The 25,241-nt window shown below is 40.3% G+C and overlaps 1 protein-coding gene across 10 annotated transcripts in view; it reads right to left on the reverse strand.

The window, feature by feature from the left end:
• The window catches only part of MRRF (mitochondrial ribosome recycling factor), a 63,116-nt gene that overhangs the window by 34,246 nt on the left and 3,629 nt on the right, over positions 1–25,241 (reverse strand). For 8 of the 10 annotated variants that reach the window (XM_058694250.1, XM_058694251.1, XM_058694249.1 and 5 more), the window contains exons 2-5: positions 23,781–24,001; positions 15,198–15,353; positions 11,773–11,891; positions 5,629–5,720 (exon numbers count right to left, since the gene is read on the reverse strand). In XM_058694250.1, the coding sequence (XP_058550233.1) occupies positions 5,629–5,720; positions 11,773–11,891; positions 15,198–15,353; positions 23,781–24,001 (588 nt within the window). Of the gene's footprint in view, positions 1–155; positions 529–5,628; positions 5,721–11,772; positions 11,892–15,197; positions 15,354–23,780; positions 24,002–25,241 lie in introns of those variants that run through there. The other 2 variants (XM_058694255.1, XM_058694259.1) reach the window with 2 other exon arrangements.

Here is a 25,241-nt window from a genome sequence, read left to right on the forward strand (position 1 = left end):
AAACTTTCAACAACAAAGACATTCAACAACTGGGAACTAGTTAATGCTGTATGTAAAATGTAACCACTATGCATCCTTTAAAGAGTGAGGAAGAATTCTCACTCTTACTCATCAGAGAGTAATGACACATTGTTAAGTTAAAAAAACAAGGGCAGAACAGTATGTATAATTTAATCCCTTATCATTACAAGAAAAAGGAGGAGATATAGACATGTGTTTGAATCTGCACAGGAAAAAAAAAATCTAGAAAATCAAGGTGCTAAGAGTGGTTCCCCATGGAGAACAGGATGGAGGTATTTTAATTTTTTCTTTAATTCCACTTAAAATTAAATCGATGCGGACATTGATGAAAAATAACAAAAGAGGAGGACAATCAAGGAAGAACGCAGCCTCAGCAGGGAGTGAGTCAATCACACGTGCTTTTATCTCTTCAGTGAGTTCATGATTCCTTACAGGTTTCTTTCAAGGCAGACATGCAGTCAGTGCTCTCCACCAAGCAGCTTCGTTCTCCTGTGTGTGGTTTTCTCCCTGAGATTTGATAGAACAATGAGCAAGGGAGTGTGCGTGTGTTTGCTTGTTTGTGTGGGGGCATAGTAAAGATATGAATGGGGTAGGGGCAGAAATCTGGCCTGGTGCAAAAAGATCTGCTGCTCAAAACTTTTCAGAGTCCCTGATTAAGAAGTGAAAGAGTGATATTCCAGAGAGATGTGCCACCAGGAGACGAGAACAGGCAACAGGCAGTTACAATAGTGAGGCCTGAGTTCTAACCATGCTTCTGCCACTTAGCTTTATGACGGCAGGCGTTCACCTTCCATGAGCTTCCGTTGTCTTCCCAGTCAAATGGGTGCTAAGAATAGTCTCCTGGCCTCATGGGAGTGTAATGAGAACAAGACGAAACTACAGAGCATTCAGCACGGCACCCTCAGGTGCTGCACCTGCAGAGCAGGTGGTTGATAAACAGCACCCAAAGTTTGACTACATAGATAGGAAAGGAAAGTAGAAGAAATGATTTCAGTACACCTGATTAACAGGAATGGCCAAAGAATCTATCCAGTAGGCTGGCTTCTCTAAATCAAAGAATGCTGGCCAGAGAAGAAAACAAAAACTATACGCACTGCCAGTGGGGGCAGACACAGCCCAGCCTCAGGCTCCGCGGTACCGAACTGAGAAGAACCGCACGCAACCACACGGGGCTGGGTTCCCAGAGGCTGTGAAAGACGGCTCCAGGTCTGACATGTTGTCGATTTAGGATTTATCTTCCCCCTAATTCCCAAAAGGATCAAAGGCAGATTCTAGTAAGAGTCAACATACTCAGTAGACTCATTTAAATAAGAATAAAAGAATCAGAGAAATATAATGAAGGCGAGGTACTAGCTGAGATCTGCTGCAACTGCAAATAAAACTTAGCGGTGGGCAGCCAGAGTTAAGACCAGAAAACTTGCAGACGGATCATTAGGCAGAGGAAGAGTCAAGATCATCAGGAAGGGCACATTTTCCTAGAACTAAACTTGAAATCTTGTAATCAGAAACTGATCCTAGGGATGTATGCCTCTGGTTCAATCTCACCTCCCAATCACCTCATGTAAGCTTAGTGTATTATTTTCCTCCTCACAGCTTTGCCAATTACCAGCTATCTGACCCAGAACCGATGCCTCACTTCTCTGAATCTGTTTCCTCGTCCTTAAAAGGGAATTATGTTCTGACCTATCTATGAAAGGGAGGAGAGGAACATTTGCTAGCATTCATTCACTGGGTGCCGGCCAAACAGCAAAATCTTTGTGTACGTTAACTCACTGAAATCTCCCAATAACCACAAGCCAGCCCTGTAAATACTTTACAAGTAATCTCCCAGAGATTCAGAGAGGTGGGGACAGGTGCCATTGTCACACAGCTACAAAAGTGGATGAACTCAACTGCATGCTTCTGTGATACCAAGGCAGACTTTAAAAATTGTCTCTCCCACTTAAAAAGCAGACTCTCCCACTTTCTCCATCTATGTCAAGTACCTAACAGGCCCTGGGACATAGTAGGTACTCAATATATTAGTTCCCTTCCTCATTTCTTCCCTTCTCAACTAGAATTATATATATCTAGAAAATTAAGTTTACTGAAATAATATCAGTATCTTATATTTACATAGTTTCTTTCCTCTAAGGAGATCATACGACCTAATCTATTTTCTCTACTAATCCCACCAAATCTCTACCTATCATTATGTATTATTTCACTTATTTTCCAAGTAAGGAACTAGCAGGCAGCAAGCTGCTAGGGTGACGTGCCCACAGTCATGTGGAAGTCACTGCCAAAACCAAATAAAAACCTTGGTCCTCTTCACGTCTAAATCAACCTTTATCCTCTCATGTGACACAGGCTCCATAATGAAGAACAGATCATTCATTTTTTATCTGGAAAACTACCAAACGTATAATTCAGTAAGGGGCCTCATGACCTTACCACCTTGTCAAAGGGAAGTAAGTGTATAAAAAATGAGGTTTGCAGGAGCAGACGGTTTTGGTCCGTCAACTTTCTCTTAGATTACTCCCATTAACCAACATAAAATAATGTAAAATATAATGTAACAGATCCCCAAGTCTTTGGAAATTTAAGTAAAACACTGATCCTTCAAACTTACATACAATGCACAAGGGCAACCGTTAACTCCTGAGGGGCTGCAGAGGTGCACATTATGTAAACTAGGTCTTTGAAAGAAGAATACGATACACAACCAGGCCACTCTAAGGAGAATCTAAGTGAGCAATGAGCATTCAGCAGCAGAAATTCACAGTATTACAGAATTTTAAAGTTCAGAGGGACCTGGCAGGCCACTGAGAACAATCTCTTTATCTGGTATATGAGGAAACTGAGGCTTATGGAGGTTACGTGGCTTTTCCAAGATTTTGCAGACAAAAGAACAAGAACTGAAAAATAGGGGCACCTGGGTGGCTCAGTCAGCTAAGCGTCCGACTTCAGCTCAGGTCATGATCTCGTGGTTTGTGGGTTCAAGCCCCATGTGGGGCTCTGTGCCGAGCCCAGACCATGGAGCCTTAGATTCTGTGTCTCCCTCTCTCTCTGCCCCTCCCCTGCTTGCACTCTGTCTCTTTTTCGGTCTCAAAAATAAACATTAAAAAAATTTTTTTAAAAGAACTAAAAAATAAACCTGCTGACTGTTATCTATTCCACTTGCAAGTCTTACTTACATCTGCTGTCCATGAGTACACATAGCACTTTCCAGAACAACCCACCTATAAAGACAGTGCAGGATAAAGAGCACGTACTCTAGTAACAGAGAAATAGGATTCGAATCCTGACTGCCACTTACTGACCATATGATCTTGGCAAGTCCCTTAATTTCTTTGAATTTCAATTTTTCATCCATAAACTGTGGGTAATAGTATATTCCATGGATAAGCTGCAGATGATATAAAGAAGGGCCCTGGCCACAGCCTGTGAGCTCCATGAAGACAAACATCAGGTTTGTACATCCCTAGCCTCCGCCACAGAGCCTTTACGTTTGTAAAAACTGGCTGAGCAAAATTAATGAACTAACCAAGCAAACAGGTTCTGGACTTGAACCCAGGTCTACTTGGTTCTTAAACACTAGGTTATATTGCTCCCAATTCACATGATTTCAAAGCACAGTGTTAATTCTGACTTACAGAATACGAGAACACAATGAAATAAAACAGCCATTTTCTGGTCCTAAAGCAGAAAAAAAGTTCAGTGGGGAAAGTTCCTGGACTCTCAGTGTCGGGATTGGTTCTTATTGCTACAATAAGCTTATTGTGCTTATTGGTTCTTAAAGCACATCATGAGGCTTTAGAATCAATTAAGGCTAGGCTTGGGTCCCAGCTTTAGCATAAGCTGAGTGATCTCAGACATATTACTTTACCTCTCTGAGCCTAAATTTCCATACCCAGAATAAACGTACTTCACAGGACTATGTGAGAAGTGAGGCAATATGTGTGAAGAAATACAACGTGATGTGTGGCACAAAAAGACGCTATTTCCCTTCTAGTTACTTGGAGGCTTCATTCATTCACTTCACCTAGGTCTCTGCTCAAACGTCACTTCCTTCTGAACCTTCCTATCTACAATAAAAACCTCAATCCTCTATCCCCTTACCCTGCTCTTCTTTTTCATAGTCCTCATCCTCACTTGATATTACATCATGGGTTTGTCAGCCTTTCTGTTTACTGTACCTACTCGACCATAAGGTAAGCCCAGGAGGACAGCAGCTTTTTCTTGTTTATTTTGTTTACTCCTGTATCTCAACCACAAGGAAAGTGTCTGACATGCAGTTAGTGTTTAATAAATATTTGTTGAATGACTAAATGAATTAATTCAACACTCACTTGGGACCTGCTGTCCAAGAGGCATCACGTAGGAAGAAGGACTTACAGATAAGTAAGAAATGAGATTATAGGAGAAACTACCGTGCCTGCTCTGGAATCTGCAAAGATTTTGAACTCACCTGGACCCTCACAGTTGCCTCCTGACTATTCTTTGTGTCTACTCTGCCCCCCTATATTCCACTTGTTAATCAGCAGCCAAAAAGACCCCCAAAAAGTCAACATTGGATCAGATTTCTCTGCTTAAGCCCCTCTAGTGGCTTCCCATTCCAATTAGAGTAAAGCCCAAACTCCTTACCATGGCCTGAAAAGCCTACCTTCCATTCCCTCTCCCTCCCTCCTTGACTTTCAGGCACACTGGCTTTCTGCCTCTCAAACATGCCAAAGTCTTGTTATTTCTTTTTTAATTTAAAAATAAACATACATTTTTGTTCATTCAAAACCCTAAGTTCTATTTATATAATCAACAATATTCTGTTCTAATGCCTAAATTTTTCAACAAGCAAGGACTAATGTAAAAAATAACTCTTCAATGGACACGAGTGTCGAGGTCTTTTGTGCTGGCTGCTCAGTCTGCCTGGAAAGCCCCTCCCCCAGCCTGGCTCTTCCTCCCCATTCGGTTCAGCAAAAACGTTACCTCCTTAAGGAGCTCTGCCAGGCTAAGTTGTCCCTCTACCATCACCTTCATCAAGTCGCTCTATGGGGTCCCACCGCCATTACTTTCCCCACAGCATTTCACTATCTGGGATGACTTTACTATTTATGTGTCCCACCTTCCCAGCCTGGAATGTTCCCAGCCTGGAACGGAGACAAGGACTTTGCCAGGTTCACTGCTGCATCTTCAGCCCCTAGCATGTAGTAGGCATGCAGTAAATATTTCTGAATCGGTAAACTGGATCCCAAAGGATGCTGGAGTTTGCCAGGGTAAGAGTACAGGTAAAATATGCTACGGGCCTGGGGCACCTGGGTGGCTCAGTCGGTTAAGCGTCCGACTTCGGCTCAGGTCGTGATCTCGCGGTCCGTGAGTTCGAGCCCCGCGTCGGGCTCTGTGCTGACCGCTCAGAGCCTGGAGCCCGTTTCGGATTCTGTGTCTCCCTCTCTCTCTGACCCTCCCCCGTTCATGCTCTGTCTCTCTCTGTCTCAAAAATAAATAAACGTTAAAAAAAAAATTAAAAAAAAAAAAATATGCTACGGGCCTAACAGTATCTTGGCCTGTTGGTTTCCTTCCGAGGACAACTGCCCCACTGCATCAGAAGACGTGAATTTTAACCAAACTTACTTGGGAATGGGCACCCGAATTAGCGTCCCTTCCACTTCTGGGTTCAGATTCATTCCACTTTCTCTTATAGCCTTGATAGCTGCAGCTGTACACTGAAAACCAGATCAAAAGGTAAACAGAATTAGTAAATAATTATTACCAGATGCAAGCCCTCTGTCGATAACTGGCAACCCATCTTGGCAGAACATGGAAACATTTAGTTCTGTTACCAGTAAGATCAGGAAGTTACATTGGTGTAGAGTGCTTTGATCAAGCTGAATAGCAAACTACGTCCACTCCTGGTACCAGTGTACTGCGGGAGGGAAGAAAAGCAAAGAGGAGGAAAAAATAAAAAGAAAACAGCTCTGCTTCTTTGAAAAGATTTCAACGGTTTGAGGCAACACAGATCAAAACCACAATAAATCCTCAAGGGAGGGGGGCTGGTCTGTACAAAGATTGGTGTAAGGACAGATGAAAGATTTTATACATTAAAAATTCCAGTTGACATTTTACACTCAAAATATACCAGTGCCGATTTGGAATGAGTAAATAAATTTAACTCCTTCGCATCTACACTCACACCAACCTCACTCGTGTTTTGGCTTGAGCAGTGAGTCTCTGCTGGTCTGTGCTCCAGGAAAGGCAGTATGGTACACCAGTCAAAAGCCTGGGCTTTGGAGCCAGAAAGATCTCAGCCCAAATCCTTGCTCTGCCAACCATGTGACCCTGGGCAACAATCTCGACCTGAGGTCTCCATGTTGTAATCTGAGAGCACACGGTACCTGTATCTCCCGGAGGAGTAAATGAGGTAACACGAACGATGCATCTTGTTCTGTGCCTGGCACACAGTAACACCCAGGCAAGGGGCGTTATCATCTAAACTTATTCTATAAAGGTAAGAATGCGCAAATCCTGCAAACAAGGCTGAGCTGATGTCATCAGTCAGCTGACGCACTGTTGTCCCGTGTGACATCCTTCAGGGTCTTCTCTGATACAGCCTTGCTCTCTACTGTGCCAGGCGGCACAAGGTATGTGGATTTCCCAACGTGCTTCACTTCACCTCAAGCAATGTAACTATACCTGCTACGAAATCCTAAAGGACAAGATAAAGCAGTGTGGATGGAAGACACTTTCATTGGCACGGCAATGTGGAATTCAAGAAAAGAAGGCCTCCAACATTTTCAAAGACTTTTAGGTTTGGCCACAGCTGGTGTACTTTACTTGGATTCACAGGGACAATTGTTGGCCCTGAGTTCCTCCCTAGACTTTGTGGTTTAATGAATGGGGTTTGTTGCACTCCTGTTTTGTTTTGGTTTTTGAGGGAGTGCCTAAAAAGCTTATCCATTTCATCTTGACATGACCTTAATTCTACAAGGACCTAAGGTACTGCCATAAGGTCAAAAAAGACAAACTGCAAGTCCACATGCAGAAGAATCATCCCTTTGGGAGGCTGTCACAGAATGGAACACAGTGTGACCATTGCTTCAAACAGTAAATTCTTCAAACGGTACTCCTGACCACCACAGACTGTTGGAGCTAGCGGGGATCTCTGACATAATGTAGTTCAGTCCCTTCCTATGTACACAGGGACCCTACACACATATCCGGTCTTCCCTGAGAGCCAAGGGCGGTGGAATGAGGATCTTGCCCACCATACTTCTGGTTACCGGCAGAGTCGGGAGGAGATCTCAGGTGCCTCAACCCTCCATCCAATGACGTTACCTTGTATTTCCTTCCAATGTATTCAGTAATCATAGCATGTGGAATTTAACTTTTTTTAAATAGACAAAAATAATGTGGAATTGGTCTGGTATATAAAGGGAATGGTGAAGGTAAGTAAAAGAGATGGATAAAGATGGGGCGCCTGGGTGGCTCGGTCGGTTAAGCGTCCGACTTCGGCTCAGGTCATGATCTCACGGTCCGTGAGTTCGAGCCCCGCATCGGGCTCTGTGCTGACAGCTCAGAGCCTGGAGCCTGTTTCAGATTCTGTGTCTCCCTCTCTCTCTGCTCCTCACCTGTTCATGCTCTGTCTCTCTCTGTCTCAAAAATAAATAAACGGTAAAAAAAAAAAAAAAAAATTAAAAAAAAAAAAAAAAAGAGATGGATAAAGAAATGAAATTTTCCTCCGCCAAGAGGACTGCCATTTTCCTTAATAAAATGAATCATTTCTAAAGTTAGCAATAAAGGGAGAACCTCTACTTTGAAGAAGTGGCCTGATCTCAAGTCTCTAAATCCTCCTCTCCTGAAGCTTCTGAATGACAGAGAACTCAACTGTAGCATCTCACCGCCACCAACTCCCTTCACCGTCTGCCCCAGTCTTTCCAGACAACTTTCCCCCAGAGGCATGGGAACACCCACTGCGGCTTCCAAGCTGGGCAGAACTATCCCTCAATATGTATATCCTTCCAGTAGAATTACAGTGCTGGGTACATGGAAAGTGCTCAGTAAATGCATGTTGAATGAGTGGATTAATGAACTGGCTTCTAGGTCAGTTCTTCTAAAATATTCTCAACATGTATATTTTCATTTGATATGGTAGGATACAGAAACTCAGGGAATTACAGTTATTTTCCCAAAACGACTTCTGAAACTCATTGTTCAGACAAAAAGGCACGTATTTCTATTGCATTTCCATCTCAGGCTGTATCCCCTTACTGAAGGGATGCTAATCAGCACCTCAGGACAAATAGGCTATTCTCAAACAGCAACACTGACCAACTAGTTGGAGCTGCTTGGAGTACTGTGTCAAGAAAGCTCATAGACTCCATCTAGGGTCAGGCAAGAAAGAGTGTCATAACCAATTAGCAATGTCTGCTATTGTGATTCTTAAGCTAATCTATGTTAAAGGATAAAAATGACAAAATTTTCTTGGACAGGCGAACAAGCACTTTGACAATCTGGGTTCAAGTCAACTTTGCTGGGGCCATTTTAATTAGTGGCCCTCCATTTTCTTTACATCCCAATGAGTCCCTAGAATGTAAGGTCTATGAAGGCAGGAACCCTGTCTGTCTTAATCATCGACAAATTCCCAACACCTCAAAGAGAACCTAATAACTCACAGAAACTCAATAAATATTTGTGGGGGGTTTTATTTTTGTTTCCTAGTTTGTTGAATTAATGCAGGAATGGCAAAAGCACAGGCTTTAGTGTCAGACCTGTGCTCAAATCTTGACTCTATCCTAACAGTGTGAACCTGGGGAAGATATTTTACTTCTCTGAGCCTCATCTATAAAATGGAATAAATACTGCTTCATTTTAGAAAGTACCTGTGTTGATCACTAAACAAAATATGAGAAAGCAAAGCCTGGCAACACAGCAGACACTCAGTACACATTAGCTTTCTTCCTTCCACAAGAGCAATCGTGGAGGCTGTGGAATTTTTTTTTTTTTTTTCATTTGCCTTGTTCAAATCAAGCTGTGGTTTTTTACTCCCTTCTTTTCTTTCCCATCATTAACTCTAGCTGCAGGCAAGTTTATGGAAGGCAGCAACTGTGTGTATCATTCATCAAGCAGGACACGTGTTAAACAAATGCAACACAGTGTTCTGTCTGCAGTGCGTTTGAAAAGATTATGCATGTAAATCTGCATCGTGTCACTACGCCACGACACAGAAATGCTCAGGTTTGGAAAGAAAGCCAACCGCATGTGAGACATAAAGGAATTACATAAACACAGAGGGGATTAGCTCAGCATTTTGAAGCTATGAACCTGGGTAGTCTATGGACAGTTTCTAAACTAGAGGAAGGAAATGTTTAGTTAGAGCTATTTGTTTAATATATGCACCAGATGAGATAAAGGAATTCAAAAGACAATGTAAGTCACACTTCCTCACTCTGTCCTTGCAAAGAACCTCTCTACTGAGATGATTATGAAGATTTTTCTTTTCAAAACTCGCAGAATTTCAACTTAGGAAGATGGCAAAGATACTTTGGTTAAAAAATGAAGATATACTCCAACTTCCTAAGAAAAAATTAAGCTGTTAATACCTCCTCCTGCCTCATAAGATGCTCTGGTGGCCAATCAGGTGCTTCTTCTGTGAATGCCATTTGCTATTTAATAACAGAAGTGGCTGGCTCTGAAAAGCAATCTGCCTGATGAGGTCTTCAAGCTGTGTAATTAGGAGGCTATTCCCTAAATTGGCCCACGGTGCCTATGGGATCAGATGAACAAGGCAGAAGGCCTCAGCCATTTAGAGGGAGCCAGCATGGGAAAGAGTTGACAATTCTCTTTTCATCCATTTCTCTGCTTCTCAGTGACACCAGGAAAGAGTGCCTTCCTTCCATCAATCTAACGAGAAGTATTCACCCACTTGAGGAAAATCTACTGAGTGCTCCCGTGTGCCAGGCAGCGTGAGGGGTGCTGGACGCAAGGAACAAGTTAGATACAATTTCTACCTTCCAAGCTTACAATCTAATGGAAAGGAGACGGAACATAAAGATGGAAATAAATGTGTAACTGTTAACGAGAAGTGTGATGAAGAAAAAGAACGTGCTATGTAAGAGAGGCCAGTGTGGATGAATAATTGAGATTGAGCAGATTAGGGAAGGTGTCCCTGAGAAAGTGACATTTAGGCTATGATCCAAAGTAGGAGTAACAATTAGACATGCAAGAGTGTTCCAAGCAAAGGCAACAGCATATGCGTAACTCCTAGGGATGCAAAGGTATGGTGCATTTGAGGAACTGAAAGGCCAGTGTGCCTAGACCGGTGTACAGGGATGACAGTGGCATTAGACTGCAGAGATTAGAGGCAGACTAGGGCCATATCAGAAGGCAAAGCCTTTTTTTTTTTTTTTTTAATGTTATTTATTTTTGAGAGAGAGAAAGAGAGAGCACGAGCGGGGTAGGGGCAGAGAGAGAGGAAGACACAGAATCCGAAGCACGTTCCAGGCTCTGAGCTGTCAGCCCAGAGCCCGACGTGGGGCTTGAACTCACGGACTGTGAGATCATGACCTGAGCTGAAGTTGGACACTTAACCGACCGAGCCACCCAGGTGCCCCCATAAGGCAAAGCCTTCTAGGCCAAAATAACTTTTTTCCAAAAGACTACAGAGCCACTGATAAATTTAAAGCATGGGAATGATATAATCCAATATATATTTTTAAAAGTCCACTCTGGCTGCAGTATGGAAAACAGAACAGCCCCACACAAGTGTGCCTGGCACATTAGCTACAGCAGCCTTCTGATTTGAAACAGTTTGTTCACAGCAAGGGATTTCCCTCCTCATGTCTCTAACCCAGTTTGTCAAATCCAACAGGTTCCACTTTGGTCTTTGGGAGAGAAGTATTGATAGAGACCATCGGAACAGGAAGAGACTTCAGATTCCTCCACCCCATGTTAACAGATGATAAAATGGAGGTCAAACAGTAGAGATGGGACCGGGTCCCAGGTTCCCCAGGACTCCCAGTCCAGGTCAATTCCCAATCCACTGGAACAATAAGGAAAAGCCCATTTGTCTTCCTCAACTAGACTTAAAATCATAGCCTCAAGGCTGTGATGATCTAATGCAATCCACCTTCCAGCCCTGGAGGCTCTGTGCTCTGTCCAATTCTGCAATGGACCAGTTTGAAAGGAATATGAATTCCTGAAGGTCTGCTCCCAATACTAATGCAAAGGTCACAAACTGGGGGCCCATAGCCCAAATCTGGCCCATTAATACACTTTGTCTCACAGTCTTTAAAAAAAAAAAAAGTGAATTTGTTACCAACATTTAGGAAAGATCTTATATAAAAATGTGAGTTACTGGCTTATTCTAGAAATAAAAACCTTAGCGTCTGATAACACTGATTACCAGGTTTAACTTCTGCCTGGCAATGATCAGCAGGAGCTGGGCAGAGGCTGCTCCCTTCAGACCGGGTGCAGGCTCTCCCGCTTACCCCAGCCCCTTCCATTTGGCTAAGCGCCAATCACTGTATCGCCACTATTACGTTCCTTAGATGGAGCCAGTTTCAGTATTCAAGTTACTTGCCTGGCCTTTTAGTGCTTGAGTTTAACAAAAAAGGAATTTTGAAACAAGAAGAGAGTTTTTCCTTATCATTAAGTTCCCTTTATTGTGCCTTCTCTCTTGTTCCATCCCAAGCTGGAGGGACTACTTCTTCCTGACTTGACCTAGCCTCCTCCATTCCAAAAGAGATCACGAAGAGGTCCCTTTGGCAAAAGCCACCTTACCTCTGGGAAGCTGGCCATATTCACCAAAATCAGCTGTGGAGACTTCATGGAGATCTGGCCAATCTGGTTTAAAGCAAGCTTCCCATCAGCAGTTACCACAGTGATATGATCAAGGGATCCTAAAAGAAAAGTCACAGAGTCTTAGAACTCAGAAAGACCTTAACAGCCCCACATCTAAGTCCCTACCTAATTCAGATTCAACTAATATTCAGTGATCCCTTATCAATGTGGCAAGACTGTTCAAGGGGCTGTCACAGGAGCAGCAGTGTCACATGCCGGAAAGGGCTCTGAAGTGTTGTCAGAACTAGGACTTCCCTACCGTCAACCAGGGTGGCCAATCATAAATGGCTCATTCTGAGACACAAAGAAAAAGTGGGGGAGGGGTCCTCTTAGGCAAACTGGGAATTGTCCCAGCATACCATTGTAAGAATAATGCAGTGCAGTACTTTATTAAGACCCCAAGATCTGATGTGAAGTATTCAACCAGATTCAATGTCATCACAGGAGAGGAGGTTGTTGACAACACTGGCTTCAATCTGGAAAAGTCCAGGAGGTATAATGGTAAAAATCTCCACAATTCTGAAGACCAATGACCTGGGTTCAAATACCAACTCTGCCCCCTCCTGATTATGTGACCCTAGGCAAATCCCCTAAACCTTTAGACACCTGTTTCCTGATCTCTGTAAATGGGGCATACAAATTGTACCTACCTCATCGGGTTGTTATGAAAGTCTCTGGAAGGCACTTGTAACTGGCATATACGAGTGCCCAGTAAATGTTAACCATTACTACTTCTTGACTTTCTCCTGTATTTTAACCAAGCTAAACTACTTACAATTTCTCTAATACAGTCTGCTCTTTCTTGCCTCAGGATTCTGAGCATATATTGTTCTTTCCATTGAGAATGTCCTTCTCTGCTCAGATAACTCCAGCTCATTCTTTAACACTCAGCTATAATAGCATCCAATCTCAGAAATCTTATCTGACCTTCTAGGCTGGATAACAAACCCCCTCACAAGCTCCCTAGGACCTCACGCACCCTTCTATAATGATGATAACCAGATTTGCTGAACACTTCCTATGCACAAGACACCATACTAAATGCTCTCTATAATTTCTTTTGCTTTCGTTATCACAACTCTATGAGATAGTTCCACTATTTTACAGATGAGGAAACGGAGGACCAGACAGTGACTTGCCCGAGGTCACAACAGTTCTTAATAGTGGAGCCTAAATTCAAACCCAGGTCTGGACAACTCTACAGCCATGTTCTTCACCACTCTGCTTTGCTATTTGGTTTTATCCATGTTGGTTTACTTGTTGATCTCTTCACATTAGGCTCCAGGCTCTTGGAAGCTGGGAACCACGTCCTTTCTCTCTGTATCTACAGCACCTACTCAATCAGCACGGAATAAGTGCTCAATAATGTTTTGGTGAATACATCAGTGTACAGATGGATGGATGAATGGAAGAGGGCAAGAACAAATACACGGATAAATTTGTATCTTAGACAACTATTAAAAGCAATCAACAGAAGACCATGGGGGAGGGGAAGGAAAAAAAAAAAGTTAAGAGAGGGAGGGAGCCAAACCATAAGAAACTCTTAAAAACTGAGAACAAACTGAGGGTTGGTGGGGAGTGGGAGGGAGGGGGGGTGATGGGCATTGAGGAGGGCACCTGTTGGGATGAGCACTGGGTGTTGTATGGAAACCAATCTGACAATAAATTTCATATTACAAAAATAATTTTTTAAAAAAGCAATCAACTACCTTGGAGATAGAAATTACTGGTAGACAGACAGAGGTGTGAAAGGAAAAGTGCCTGCTGGCTCAGATAGTAGTGAAAGAGGATATGGAAGAATATGGCACAGAAAAGACTGGCTAAGTTCAGTTTCACCCAGTCTCTTCATGGCCCCAAGTTCTAGAGAGAACGTTACACAAACATAACCCTGAAGAGAAGGAGGCAAAGAGGAAATACCAACGGGAGGCCTTTTGAAAATGGATCTTAACTCAGCCTTCCTGATTTGCCATAAGATCCTTTGCCACAGAAGTCGCAACATGGGCTTTTCAGTATGCAATTGTGGTGGTTCCCATTCCCTAAATCCATATCGACATAATGCATCAAATCCTTTTCCCTCAATCTGTCCCCAGCGAGAATCTCCCTCAGCCTCATTCCTGCCCCTCATTTTCACAGAGGTTAACATTTAACAAATTACACTCCCAACCCCTTTCCAGGCCCATCATCTTTTTAAGTTCAACAAGAGTGGAGCTTGCTGGCTAATTTTAAGTATCACATTTCTCCCTGAGCTCCTCTCAAACTGCTCTCTGGTTTCGGCTGCAGAATGTTAACAGGCCAGAAAGCACAGGGGAGACAAAGCACTTTATCAGTTTCATACCTAAAATAATAAGCAAGTTTAAAATAAACAGTTGGGAGAGATTGAATGGCACGCTCTACTGTCAGCAAAGGCAGAAATGCCCCAGTCCAAAGGTTGACAAATGACGGAATGGTCTTCTGATTTCACACAGGATCTCGTCTCTAAACTCAGTATGTTTCTGCTGGTGTTTATAAATGGAGCTGTATATTTTCCATTTGGTTTTCTTAAGAACAAGTTCATGAAGTATTTCCTAGTTTCCGTAGGAACTATCCCAGCCAAGATGTGAGTGGGAGCAGCCCAAGCTCCTATAGATACCTTCAGAGGGGGTCCCAGGCTTGACTCTAGGATGATGACAATTTCCAAAAGGCCAATTTAACAGCAATTGGATTTTTCCTGCCTGCCTGCACCATTAGCTGACAACTCACTTCTTCCATCACATCTGCAAACAGTTCTCTTAGACAGTTCTGACATTTCCCACTTAGAAAAGCCACTTTCAGGAAGTTATTAACCCAAACGGAATCTTCCTGGTCAAGCTCAGAGGTACAGAAATGCCTCAGATGGATAGGTCTGCAGCCACTTGGTTCCCAGTAAGGGATAAGAATGGCCAAATAGGACAAATTGGCAAAATCAGACCAAAAATGTCAGTTACTGTAAGACCAAATACCTAGAAGTGCTTATATAGTATAATCATAATAAAAATCCCATTTTTTGAGAGTGCAATTCCATGGGAGCAGAGACCATGCCTACTTTTGTTCACCACTTGTGGACCAGCACAATACTTAGTTCATCGTTGAATGGACAAATAAACGTAGTATTAACTACGAGCCAGGCACTGTGCTCGAACCATTACATGTGTCACCTCACTGACTTTAATACTCACCCCAAAGCTATAAGGTGGGAATCAGACAAGGAAACTGAGGACCAGAAAAGTAAAGTTAACTGCCCATGGTCACCAGTTAGTAAGTAACAAAGCTAGGACTGAAACCCAGCCCTGCCAAAGCCATGATCTTTCCACTATGCACTTCTCCAAAACATTGGTTCAGTCACTAACCTGGTGAGGTCCTTATATTGACAGTCTTATTGAAATTATCTTTGAGTGCTTCTATCACAGACTTCATTTCTTCATCCACCTCTTCCAAGCTGATTATATCCTCAACCAAGGCAGCATTAAGATTCACTCTGGTTTGGAACTGTCCTTTCCCTTTGGCTAGAAAGTCAACAATCAGTGAATACAAGAACAGCAGCAGAAACAGAGACAATAAACAATTAGGGAAGAAGTGCCTACGAAATGCAGGGAAAAATGCCAAGTGCTAAAAAACTGTACATCATCAGTGTCCTACAAAATAGCCTACGTTTATTACCCACTGGATTCCCAGAAAATGCTAATCATTTTCTGAGGTACTAGTGAAGGTACAGGCTTTATAATGAAACACCCCAGGTGAAAATCCTGGCTATCACGCATACGAGTTTTATGACTTTGAGCAATTACTCTGCTCTTCTGAGTATCAGGTTCCTTCCCTATAAAACAGAGATAATATCTATACTGCCAGGTTGCTATGATACAAATTAAGTAATTCAAACACCTATAAGAGCACTATCCACATGGCATGCACTCCATAAATAAGTTAATTCCTTATTTTTTAGAAAAATAAACAGAAGATGAGAAAGGTAAAGTGACTTGCCTAATGTCACCAGATCATGAAATAGTATAGCCAAGATTTGGTCTCAGATCTGCTTAATTTTAACCTACAAACTTTCCATTAGATTGTCTCTATACAATCTAATTGGAGACACAGGAAATACATTAATTCATTTTAAAACGAATGCTAAGACAAGGATATGCAAAGTATCTGATAGCTGGTAGAGACAAAAGGAACAACAGTAGTTACAGACATTAAATACCACCAGTGGTGATAATAAGGACTCATATTTCAGAAAAATCAACAGCAATGGGAGCTGAATAAAATTCTATTTTATGCCTAAGCCACCATGGTGATTTTTCATTTACATTCTATGTATATAGGTCACTCCCACAAGTATACAAATATTCCTGCATTTCTTCGTGGGAGGTGGGTCAAGGGAAAAAAAGAATAAAAATATTAAGTACTACTACTATCCTACACTTATTTGCTAACAAGTCAAGTATTTATTGAGATTCATTCACAACAAATTTTATTAAACATCTACAGAGAGCTAACTCCTGTGGTATTTGTATAGCATATTATAATTTGCAATGCAATTTAAAGTACATTCTTCTATTAGATAATCAAAGCAGCTCTTGGAAGTAGGAAGAACAGATATTATTACTGTTCCCATTGTAGAGGGAGATGAGATGAGATGAGAAATCTATAGCACAAGTCATTTAAATGTGTTCCCCAAAGTACCAACCAGTAAGCAGCAGAGTGATTTTTAAAAAAATATTTATTGGCTTGTGTCACCACCGTTCTTGAAACCTTACTGCCCTTAAGTTAACAGAATAATGGCTTAGTATTTTTGGAACTAATGAAAGATGACAATCTTCAGATTCAGAAACACAAGTTCCAAACAGGATACTAAAAGTAAATTCATACCTAGACATCCTGTGAATGCAGAAAATTAAGGACAAAGAGATCTTGAAAAGAGCCCAAGATAAAAGAAAAATTATCTAAAAAGAATCAAAATTTACAGTAACAGTATACTTTCCAAGAGCCACAACAGGAGCTATAAATGATGGAAACAGTATCTTCAATTTTAGATTTTCTAAACTAAGAATGTATGTTAAAATTTTTAAGTGGGAGCCTGGGTGGCTCAGTCTGTTAAGCGTCTGATTTTGGCTCAAGGCATGATCTCATAGTTCCTAAGTTTGAGCCCCGAGTCAGGCTCTGTGCTGACAGCTCAGAGCCTGGAGCCTACTTCGGATTCTGTGTCTTCTCTCTCTCTCTCTCTCTGCCCTTCCCCTGCTCACACTCTCTCTCTCTCTCAAAACAAAAAGAAAAAAATTAAGTTATGCCCATCAATATGAGGATAGAATATATGAATAAAATAGTATACAGTCATGAGAAAGAAAGATCTACAACTACACAGAATAAATCTCACAATCATAACGTTGAGCAAAGAGGCTAGACACTAGAATACAGAGTGTGCAGCACGGAAGCCAGATATAAGAATATAGAGACAAACATAATCCTGCCATTAGAAGTCAGAATACAGGGGCGCTCAGTCGGTAAGCGTCCAATTTCGGCTCAGGTCATGATCTGGCAGTCTGTGTGTTCGAGCCCCACGTCGGGCTCTGTACTGACAGCTCGGAGCCTGGAGCCTGCTTTGGATTCTGTGTCTCCTTCTCTCTCTGCTCCTCCCCCACTCACACTCTGTCTCTATCTCAAAAATAAACATTTAAAAAAAAAAGAAGTCAGGATATAGTTACCTATAAGGAGTAGGAGGAGGTAAGTTACTAGAAGGGAGCATAAAGGGTACTTCTGACATGCTGGGAATTTCTGGTTTTTGATCTAGGTGCTGATTACACAAGTGTTTTCAGTTTGTGAAAATGACCAAGCTGTTTCTTATGATAACTGCACTTTTCTATAGGTGCCTTTTAATTTCTATAAAAAGTTAAAAAAAAAAGAAATTAAGGGTAACTACCAAAACAATAAGAAATAAAATGTATAACTTCCAAATTAGCAGAGATGAGAAAACAAAAAAAAAAAAAATTTGGCTAATTCAATAGAAAGGAGGAGAAAAACAAAGAAAACTATGATAAAGTAAAAAATAAAATGGTAGATATACAAATACTCAGTAATCACAATAAATATACACAGACCAAGAATTTGACTTAAAAGTTTGAGACTCTCAGGATGCCTGAGTGGCTCAGTCAGTTAAGCATCCAACTCCTGATTTCAGCTCAAGTCACGATCTCACAGTCATGAGATCGAGCTCCCATGTCAGGCTTCTCACTGAGTGTGGAGCCTGCTTGGGATTCTCTCTCTCCCTCTTCTCTCTCTGCTCTTCCCCACCTTGTACGTGCTTTCTCTCTCTCTCTCTCTCGAAAATAAATAAACATTAAAAAACTCCACCTATTTCAAAAACAAAAGTTACAGATTCTCAGTAAGATATTTTTAAATCTAGTCATATACAACACATAACAGGTTTTACAAAAACATAAGATTACAGAAAGTTTAATGTACATGAATGGAAAAATAACCCTGGAAAATATTAAACAAAAGAAGGCTGATAGTTATATCAACATCTAAAAATAAATTTTAAGACAAAATGCATTTTTAGAAAAAATGAAGGCCACTTCATAATGACAATAGAAACAATTCACCAGAAAGATACTCCCCTTCTGAGCTTAAATACACCACATAATGTAACGTCAAGATCAATGGAATTAAAAGGAGAGGGGCGCCTGGGTGGCGCAGTCGGTTAAGCGTCCGACTTCAGCCAGGTCACGATCTCGCGGTCCGTGAGTTCGAGCCCCGCGTCAGGCTCTGGGCTGATGGCTCAGAGCCTGGAGCCTGTTTCCGATTCTGTGTCTCCCTCTCTCTCTGCCCCTTCCCCGTTCATGCTCTGTCTCTCTCTGTCCCAAAAATAAATAAAAAACGTTGAAAAAAAAAAAAAAAAAGGAGAAACTGATGAATCTACAATCATACAAAGACATTCAAAATACCTTCCTTCATAACTGATAAATTGAGCAAATAAAACAAAATAGAAAATTTGATCAATACAATTAGCCAACTCAATCTAATGGTCATATACACAATCTTGCATCCAGCAGTAAGAGAATACACATTCTTCTCAAGCATATTTGGACTTGTATACAAAATGACCTTGTTCTATCCCTCAAAACAAGTCTCAATAAATATCAAAGAATCTTCATCATATAGGACATAGTCTCTGATCACAGTGGGATCAAGCTAACTCTCCAAAAAACATGTTTGAAAATTTTTAAACACTTCAAAATGAGTCATGAACTAATGGAAAACACATAATGAAAATTTTAAGTGTTTTAAAATAATAATAATACTGTATATCTAAAACTTCTTTGAGCCACCTGACATATTTACATAGAAGTTTATAGCTTTATACACTTATAGGAAAAGAACAAAGGTTGAAAATTAATGAACTCTCCAGTTCAAAGGATAGAAAAAGAAAGACAGGGGAGAAAATAAACAATAAAGAGCAGAAATCAATAAAACCAAAAATGACAAATCAACAAAATTAAAATCTCTTTCTTAAAAGGCTTATGAAACCAAAAAACTTCTTTCAAGAATAACTGAGGAAAAAAAGGAAGTAGACAAATCAATTAATATTAAGAAAGAAAAGGAGAAGACAGTTACCAAAACATTAGAGATTTTAATAATTTTGACAGACTATTATGGACAACTTTATGCCAACAACTTTGAAAAAGTAGAAATAATAAAAAATTTCCTAAAAATACATAATTTACTAAAATTAACTGAAGAAAAAAGAGAACATCTAAATAGCATCATAATCATTAAAGAAACTGAATCTATGATTTAAAGCCTGTCCACACACAATACCAGGTTCAGGTGATTTCATAGGCATGTTCTAACAATCATGTAAGGAACTGATTAATCCTGGTCTTACACAGACCATCCCACTGAGAGAGAGACAGAAAGACAAAGATGAACTCCCAGCTCACATCATGAGACTAATATAAATATAGTCTTGATACCAAAACCGGACAAAGAAATGCTAGAAAGTTATACCCATCAATATCAGAGACTTACATTAAGGCTAGCCTCACATAAAGGTATAGACTCAAAAATCCTAAATTAATATTAGCAAACCAAATCCAACAACATACATACAAATTATGTATCAAGCAGTGTACATACAAATTATATATCAAAAGGAGCAAGCAGGGCTCATACCAAAAATGCAAAAGTGGTTTAACATCAGAAAAAGCTACTGATGTTGAGTCACCCCATTAATAGATTAAAAAAGTAAAAAAAAAAAAAAAAAAAAAAGACGATCGTCTCAATAAATGCACTAAGAGCATTTGATAAAAACTTAACACCCATTCAAAACAAAAATTCTTAACAAAATAGGGACAGAAGATATTTGTTTAAAAGAGAGACTACTGAAAAATAAAGCAAACATAATTCTTGATGTTAACATATGAGAAGTGTTCCTTAACAAGTCAGAAATATAATAAGGATGCCTACTATCATCAGTCACGTTTATTCAAATTATATTAGAGTTCCTAGCCAATGCAGTTAGAAAGAGAGAAGGGAGGGAGGAAGAAAGGAAGAGAGGGGAGGAAGAAAAGGTATATGGAATAGAAAGGGAAAAACAGAGCTACCATCATTTACAGGTATCACAATTACCTGGAAAATTCAAAAGAATATACAAATAATAGATCTAATAAAAGAGTTCAAAGTTGCAAGATATCACATCGGTGTATAATAACCAAAAGTGTTCCTATTCACCAGCAACCAAACAGCACGAATGATCTTTAAAAAAGATATGAATTTAAAAAAACAAATCTTCCATAAAATAACACAATAGATCCACTCATGACCTTAAGGTAGGGTCATTTTTCTTAAACTGAAAAAAAAAAAAAAAAGCATTATCCATAAAGGAAAAGATTAATAAATTGACTACCTTAAAATTAAGAACTTCTATTCATCAAAAGACACAATTAAATGTAAGTGATGAATCACTGAATTCTACTCCTGACACCAACATTACACTATATGTTAAGTAACTCAAATTTAAATAAAAACTTGAAACAAAACACCACTAACAGACTGAAATGGCAAGCACATCAGCAATACGTACATATGACGTAAGTCTTATCTTTAGAATATACTGAAACTCCTACCAATTGACTTTTTTTTAATGGGCAAAAGACTGGAAAGAGGATATACAAAGAGCCAAAAAACAGATGTAAAGGTGCTCGCCATCATCACCCATCAAGAAATGGCAAATTAAAACCACAATGAGATAAAACCACACACCCATCAGAATGGCTAGAAATAAAAAGACAGTGTACTGAGCACTCGTGAGTACGTGGAACAAAGAGAAAGCTAAAACCTCTTTGGTAGGAGTGTAAACTGGCACAACCATTCTGGAAAACTGTATGTACTGAAAGGGAATATACACATCCTCGAAAGACTCGACCATCCCACCTCTTGGTATATGTACACCAACAGGAAGGTATATATATATGGGCACCAAAATCCATGTACATGCACATTCACAGTAGCATTATTTACTTCCAGTTCAAAACTGGAAGCAGCCCAAATGCCCATCAACTGGACAAGCATACACAAGTTGTGGTAGAAGCATTCACTAGGATACCATAAATAAAAACGCAGAGACAACTACTACATGCAACAACATAGACAAATCTCACAAACAGATTGTTACCGGAGGAAGCCAGGCACAAAAGAAGCTACAGTGAGCTCAAAAAGGGAAAACCTAATCTATAGTGCTAAAGTCCCAAAATGGGTTATCTTTCAAAGGGTGACAACCGAAAGGGACGGGCAGGAAGCTTCCAGAGTACGAGTGATGTTCTATATCTTGATGTGGGTGATGGGTACAAGGCTGTGTTCACTTTGTGAGAATTCTCTGAACTGTAACCACTTACAATGAATGTATGTACTATTCTGCATATATGTTATAACCCCAAAATTTATTTAATAAAAAATATGTATGTGACCAAAACGACAATACCCAGAAATAAAGCTGATCAAAGAAATGTATAAAATCTTTACTGAGAAAAACTAACAATATGATTATAAATTTCACATACAGGAGTGAAAGGCCAGAAAAGTGTGTATGTATAGTAAGGGGAAAGATTTTTACCACTAGGTTCAAGGCTTTATGACAGTGATTCAGGTAGCAAGAAATTTAGAACAGGAAGAGATAAATGATTCAACAAAATCAACTAAAATCAACAAAAAACTTGACATGCGACAGAGGAGGCATTACAAATCTGGGAGTAAAGAAGGGGCTAATCAATAAGTGATGTTGACACAACATATGACCCATTTCAAAAAAGAAACTTAAAACTAGATTCCCAGCCTCACAACACCTTCAAAAATAAATTCCATATGGACTCAAAACCCACGAAAAGTAAAAAACTTTAAAATATTTAGAAGAAAATATAGAAGAATATGACTCTGGGTAGGTAAGGATTTGTTACAGAAGACACAAAAAGTACAAATGATAAAGGAAAGGACGAAAAAAATAGGACCACATTAAAACTTATGGTCAACAAAAGACACCACTAAGTAAAAGGCAAAGCAGACAGCTATAGCACAATCAACAAACGACTCTCACTCCTAATACAGAAGGAATCCAACAAATTTCAAAGAAAAAGTGAAACAACCGACTTTTTAAAGAGGCAGAAGAGCTAAAAACTGAGCAGCCAAGTAAATATGAAAAGCTGCTTACACGCTATAGCTAATGTGTGCATCAGGAGGCCCCCCCCCCCATTCCCAGTTCTGCCACTATCTAGATGTGACCATGGACAAACATCGTATATAGGTACCTCGGTTTCCTCGTCTGCAAATGGTGAGATTTGGGCTTCACCAGATAATTATAAAAATGTCTTCACTAGATAATAATAATTCTTTCAATAGATAATTATAAAGGTCAAATTATTAAATACGTGAATTTGTGAAATTTAAAAAAAATCAGTGCAACATAGAGATGAAAAGTTGTTACCATTATCACTAGTAACAATATAAATCTTCTATTAATGCTCTTACAGCAATTTGTTAATTTTCCTATTAATAGCAAAGGGAGGGTTCATATGAAACCATAAAAGGAAAGTCAGCGGAAAAAATATTCAGCAGCACGTTTCCAACACCATCCTTGGGAATGGACTCCCTGACCCACCACTGCAAATAGCACGTGTGCTTTGAGGTGTGCTGAGGAGTGCTTTCTGCACTCCTTATTCATTCAACAACATTTTTTGATACATACTATGTGTCAGGACCTGTTAGGTACTAAATAAGGCACGGACCCTATTCTCATAGGGTCCGGCATAGAAGACACAGAACAAACAATAATTAATCTCACAATTAATTGATTAATTAACGGGTGCTGTGCTAAGGACGTCAAAGGTAAAATAACAGTGCACAAGAGTGCATGTAACAAGGGACCTGACCCAGTCTAAGGGGTCAGAGAGGACTTCCCTGAGGAAGCGACATTTAAGCTGAGACCTGCGGCATATCAAAGTCTCATTCTTGGATGACACAAACCATTAAGATCATCCATCTAAATCCATGGCTCTAATACCTCCTCACCCAACAAACTTCTGGTTTTAATTTCACTTCCAACAGAGGTCTTGCTTGTTATAAGGAGGAAATATGTTGATCTCTGCCACAAATATTCTGGTTGGCTTGGCACTTACATCTCTAATTCCAAAACTAAAACTAAAAGAAGGAAATGAGGTATATTCTGAGCAGTGGTAACATGGGAGGCCACACGGTAATGAGCAAAGAGACCCTTGGTTCTAACACTGTCTCTGTCACTGTGGTATTTAAGCTGATCAACTATCTGAGACACCATCTCCACGTTCTTCCTCAAGGGGAGAAATTCGGTACATCTCTGAGATCCCTTCCAGCTACAATAGTTCAAGGGCTAAATGCAAGAAAAGGGCGAAGAGGTCATATATCTCTACCTTTGGCTTTCTTGGTAGCGAAATAACGGATCGGTACAGCTGGTGAGGCCATGTATTGTCCATGGTCATTTTGTCTGCCACTCACTGTCTTCAGCGTCACTTCTGAAACAGGTCTGGTCAAGGCTGCAAAGGAGTTACAAAAGACAGGGTGGACCAAGCGGAAGCATCTTAATCCCAAGGCCATGCCGGAAGACAATCCTTGTGAACATTCACTATAAAGACTAAGACCAAAAAAAAAAAAAAAAGGAAAACAGATAGTATTACAACTTCAGAAAATAATTTGTACCAATTATCAAGCAACAACTGCAAACTAAGCTATGTGCTAGGCAATTTAAATATATTACCTCCTCCCAACAGCCATACAAGGAAATATGATTAGCCCCATATTACAGAAAGATACTGAAGCTCACAGAGATTTAAGTAACTTGCCCACAGTCTGTAGGACTCCAAATCGCCAGGCTCTTTCCACTGTACCAAATGCCCCTTATAGTACACAGGAAACACAGAGTTAAGTAAATGTGCAGCAGCTGAAATCTTTAATGATGCTAATTAAACCCTTACATGAGAAAAGGCAAAAAAATCTTGATAAAGTTATACTCTAAAAAGGGAGGGCAGAGCACTGGAAGAGGACTTTAAACTAAATTTAAAAAACTCATTTCAACAGGCATAAAATGACTGGAAAATTCACACGACAGCATTTAATTAAAATTTTCTTTGGTTCCTTATGCGCTGATTACCAATTAGAATGCACTTTACTTTAATGTGAGTCTGAAGCACGGTTGAGGTTTGAGGTCTTCCATGTTACAGAACTAAAGCTCTGGAAAATGCCACCCTCCTCTGTGTTAACACAAGTTATACATTATACTTCTAAGGTCTCTGACCATGAAAAGATGCGGGAGTCTACAGCCAGCTTCTGCCAGGAATCTGGCTATCACTCAGTTAAAACCAAGAGCAATTAGCATCAAATACCTGGAAGTTACTATCTTTGAAAATCAGTCCTATACCTCATTAGAAAAAAAAAAAAAAAAAATCCCATCCTTAAATGTTAATGCAGCAGAACTGAATAAAAGCATGCACTTTGCAGCCAGGAAGACTTGGAATCTAATCCCAGCGCCACCACTGACTAAATGCCCCTGAACATCTCTGCACCTTCATTTCCTCAACTGTGAAATGGGGATAATTATAGTTATTTCTTAGGCTCGGGAAGAATAAATGAGTTTATGCAGGTAAGATAATTGGCACAGTGCCCAGATAATAGCAGGAGCCCCCCGCCCCCCAAAGAGTATCTGTTGACAGCTATCACCTTTCCTTTCAAAAAGACTTCTACACAACGGTCAGACACAATAAAGAATCCCGCGTGTCTTTACCAATGATAGTCTAAGATAGTATAAGATAGTCTAGCCAGTCAGATCTGGATGTAAATTCCAACTTCGGGCAATTCACTGCACCTATCTGGGCATC

Source organism: Neofelis nebulosa, chromosome 12 (genome assembly GCF_028018385.1).
Source record: "Neofelis nebulosa isolate mNeoNeb1 chromosome 12, mNeoNeb1.pri, whole genome shotgun sequence".
Classification (NCBI taxonomy): Eukaryota; Metazoa; Chordata; class Mammalia; order Carnivora; family Felidae; genus Neofelis; species Neofelis nebulosa.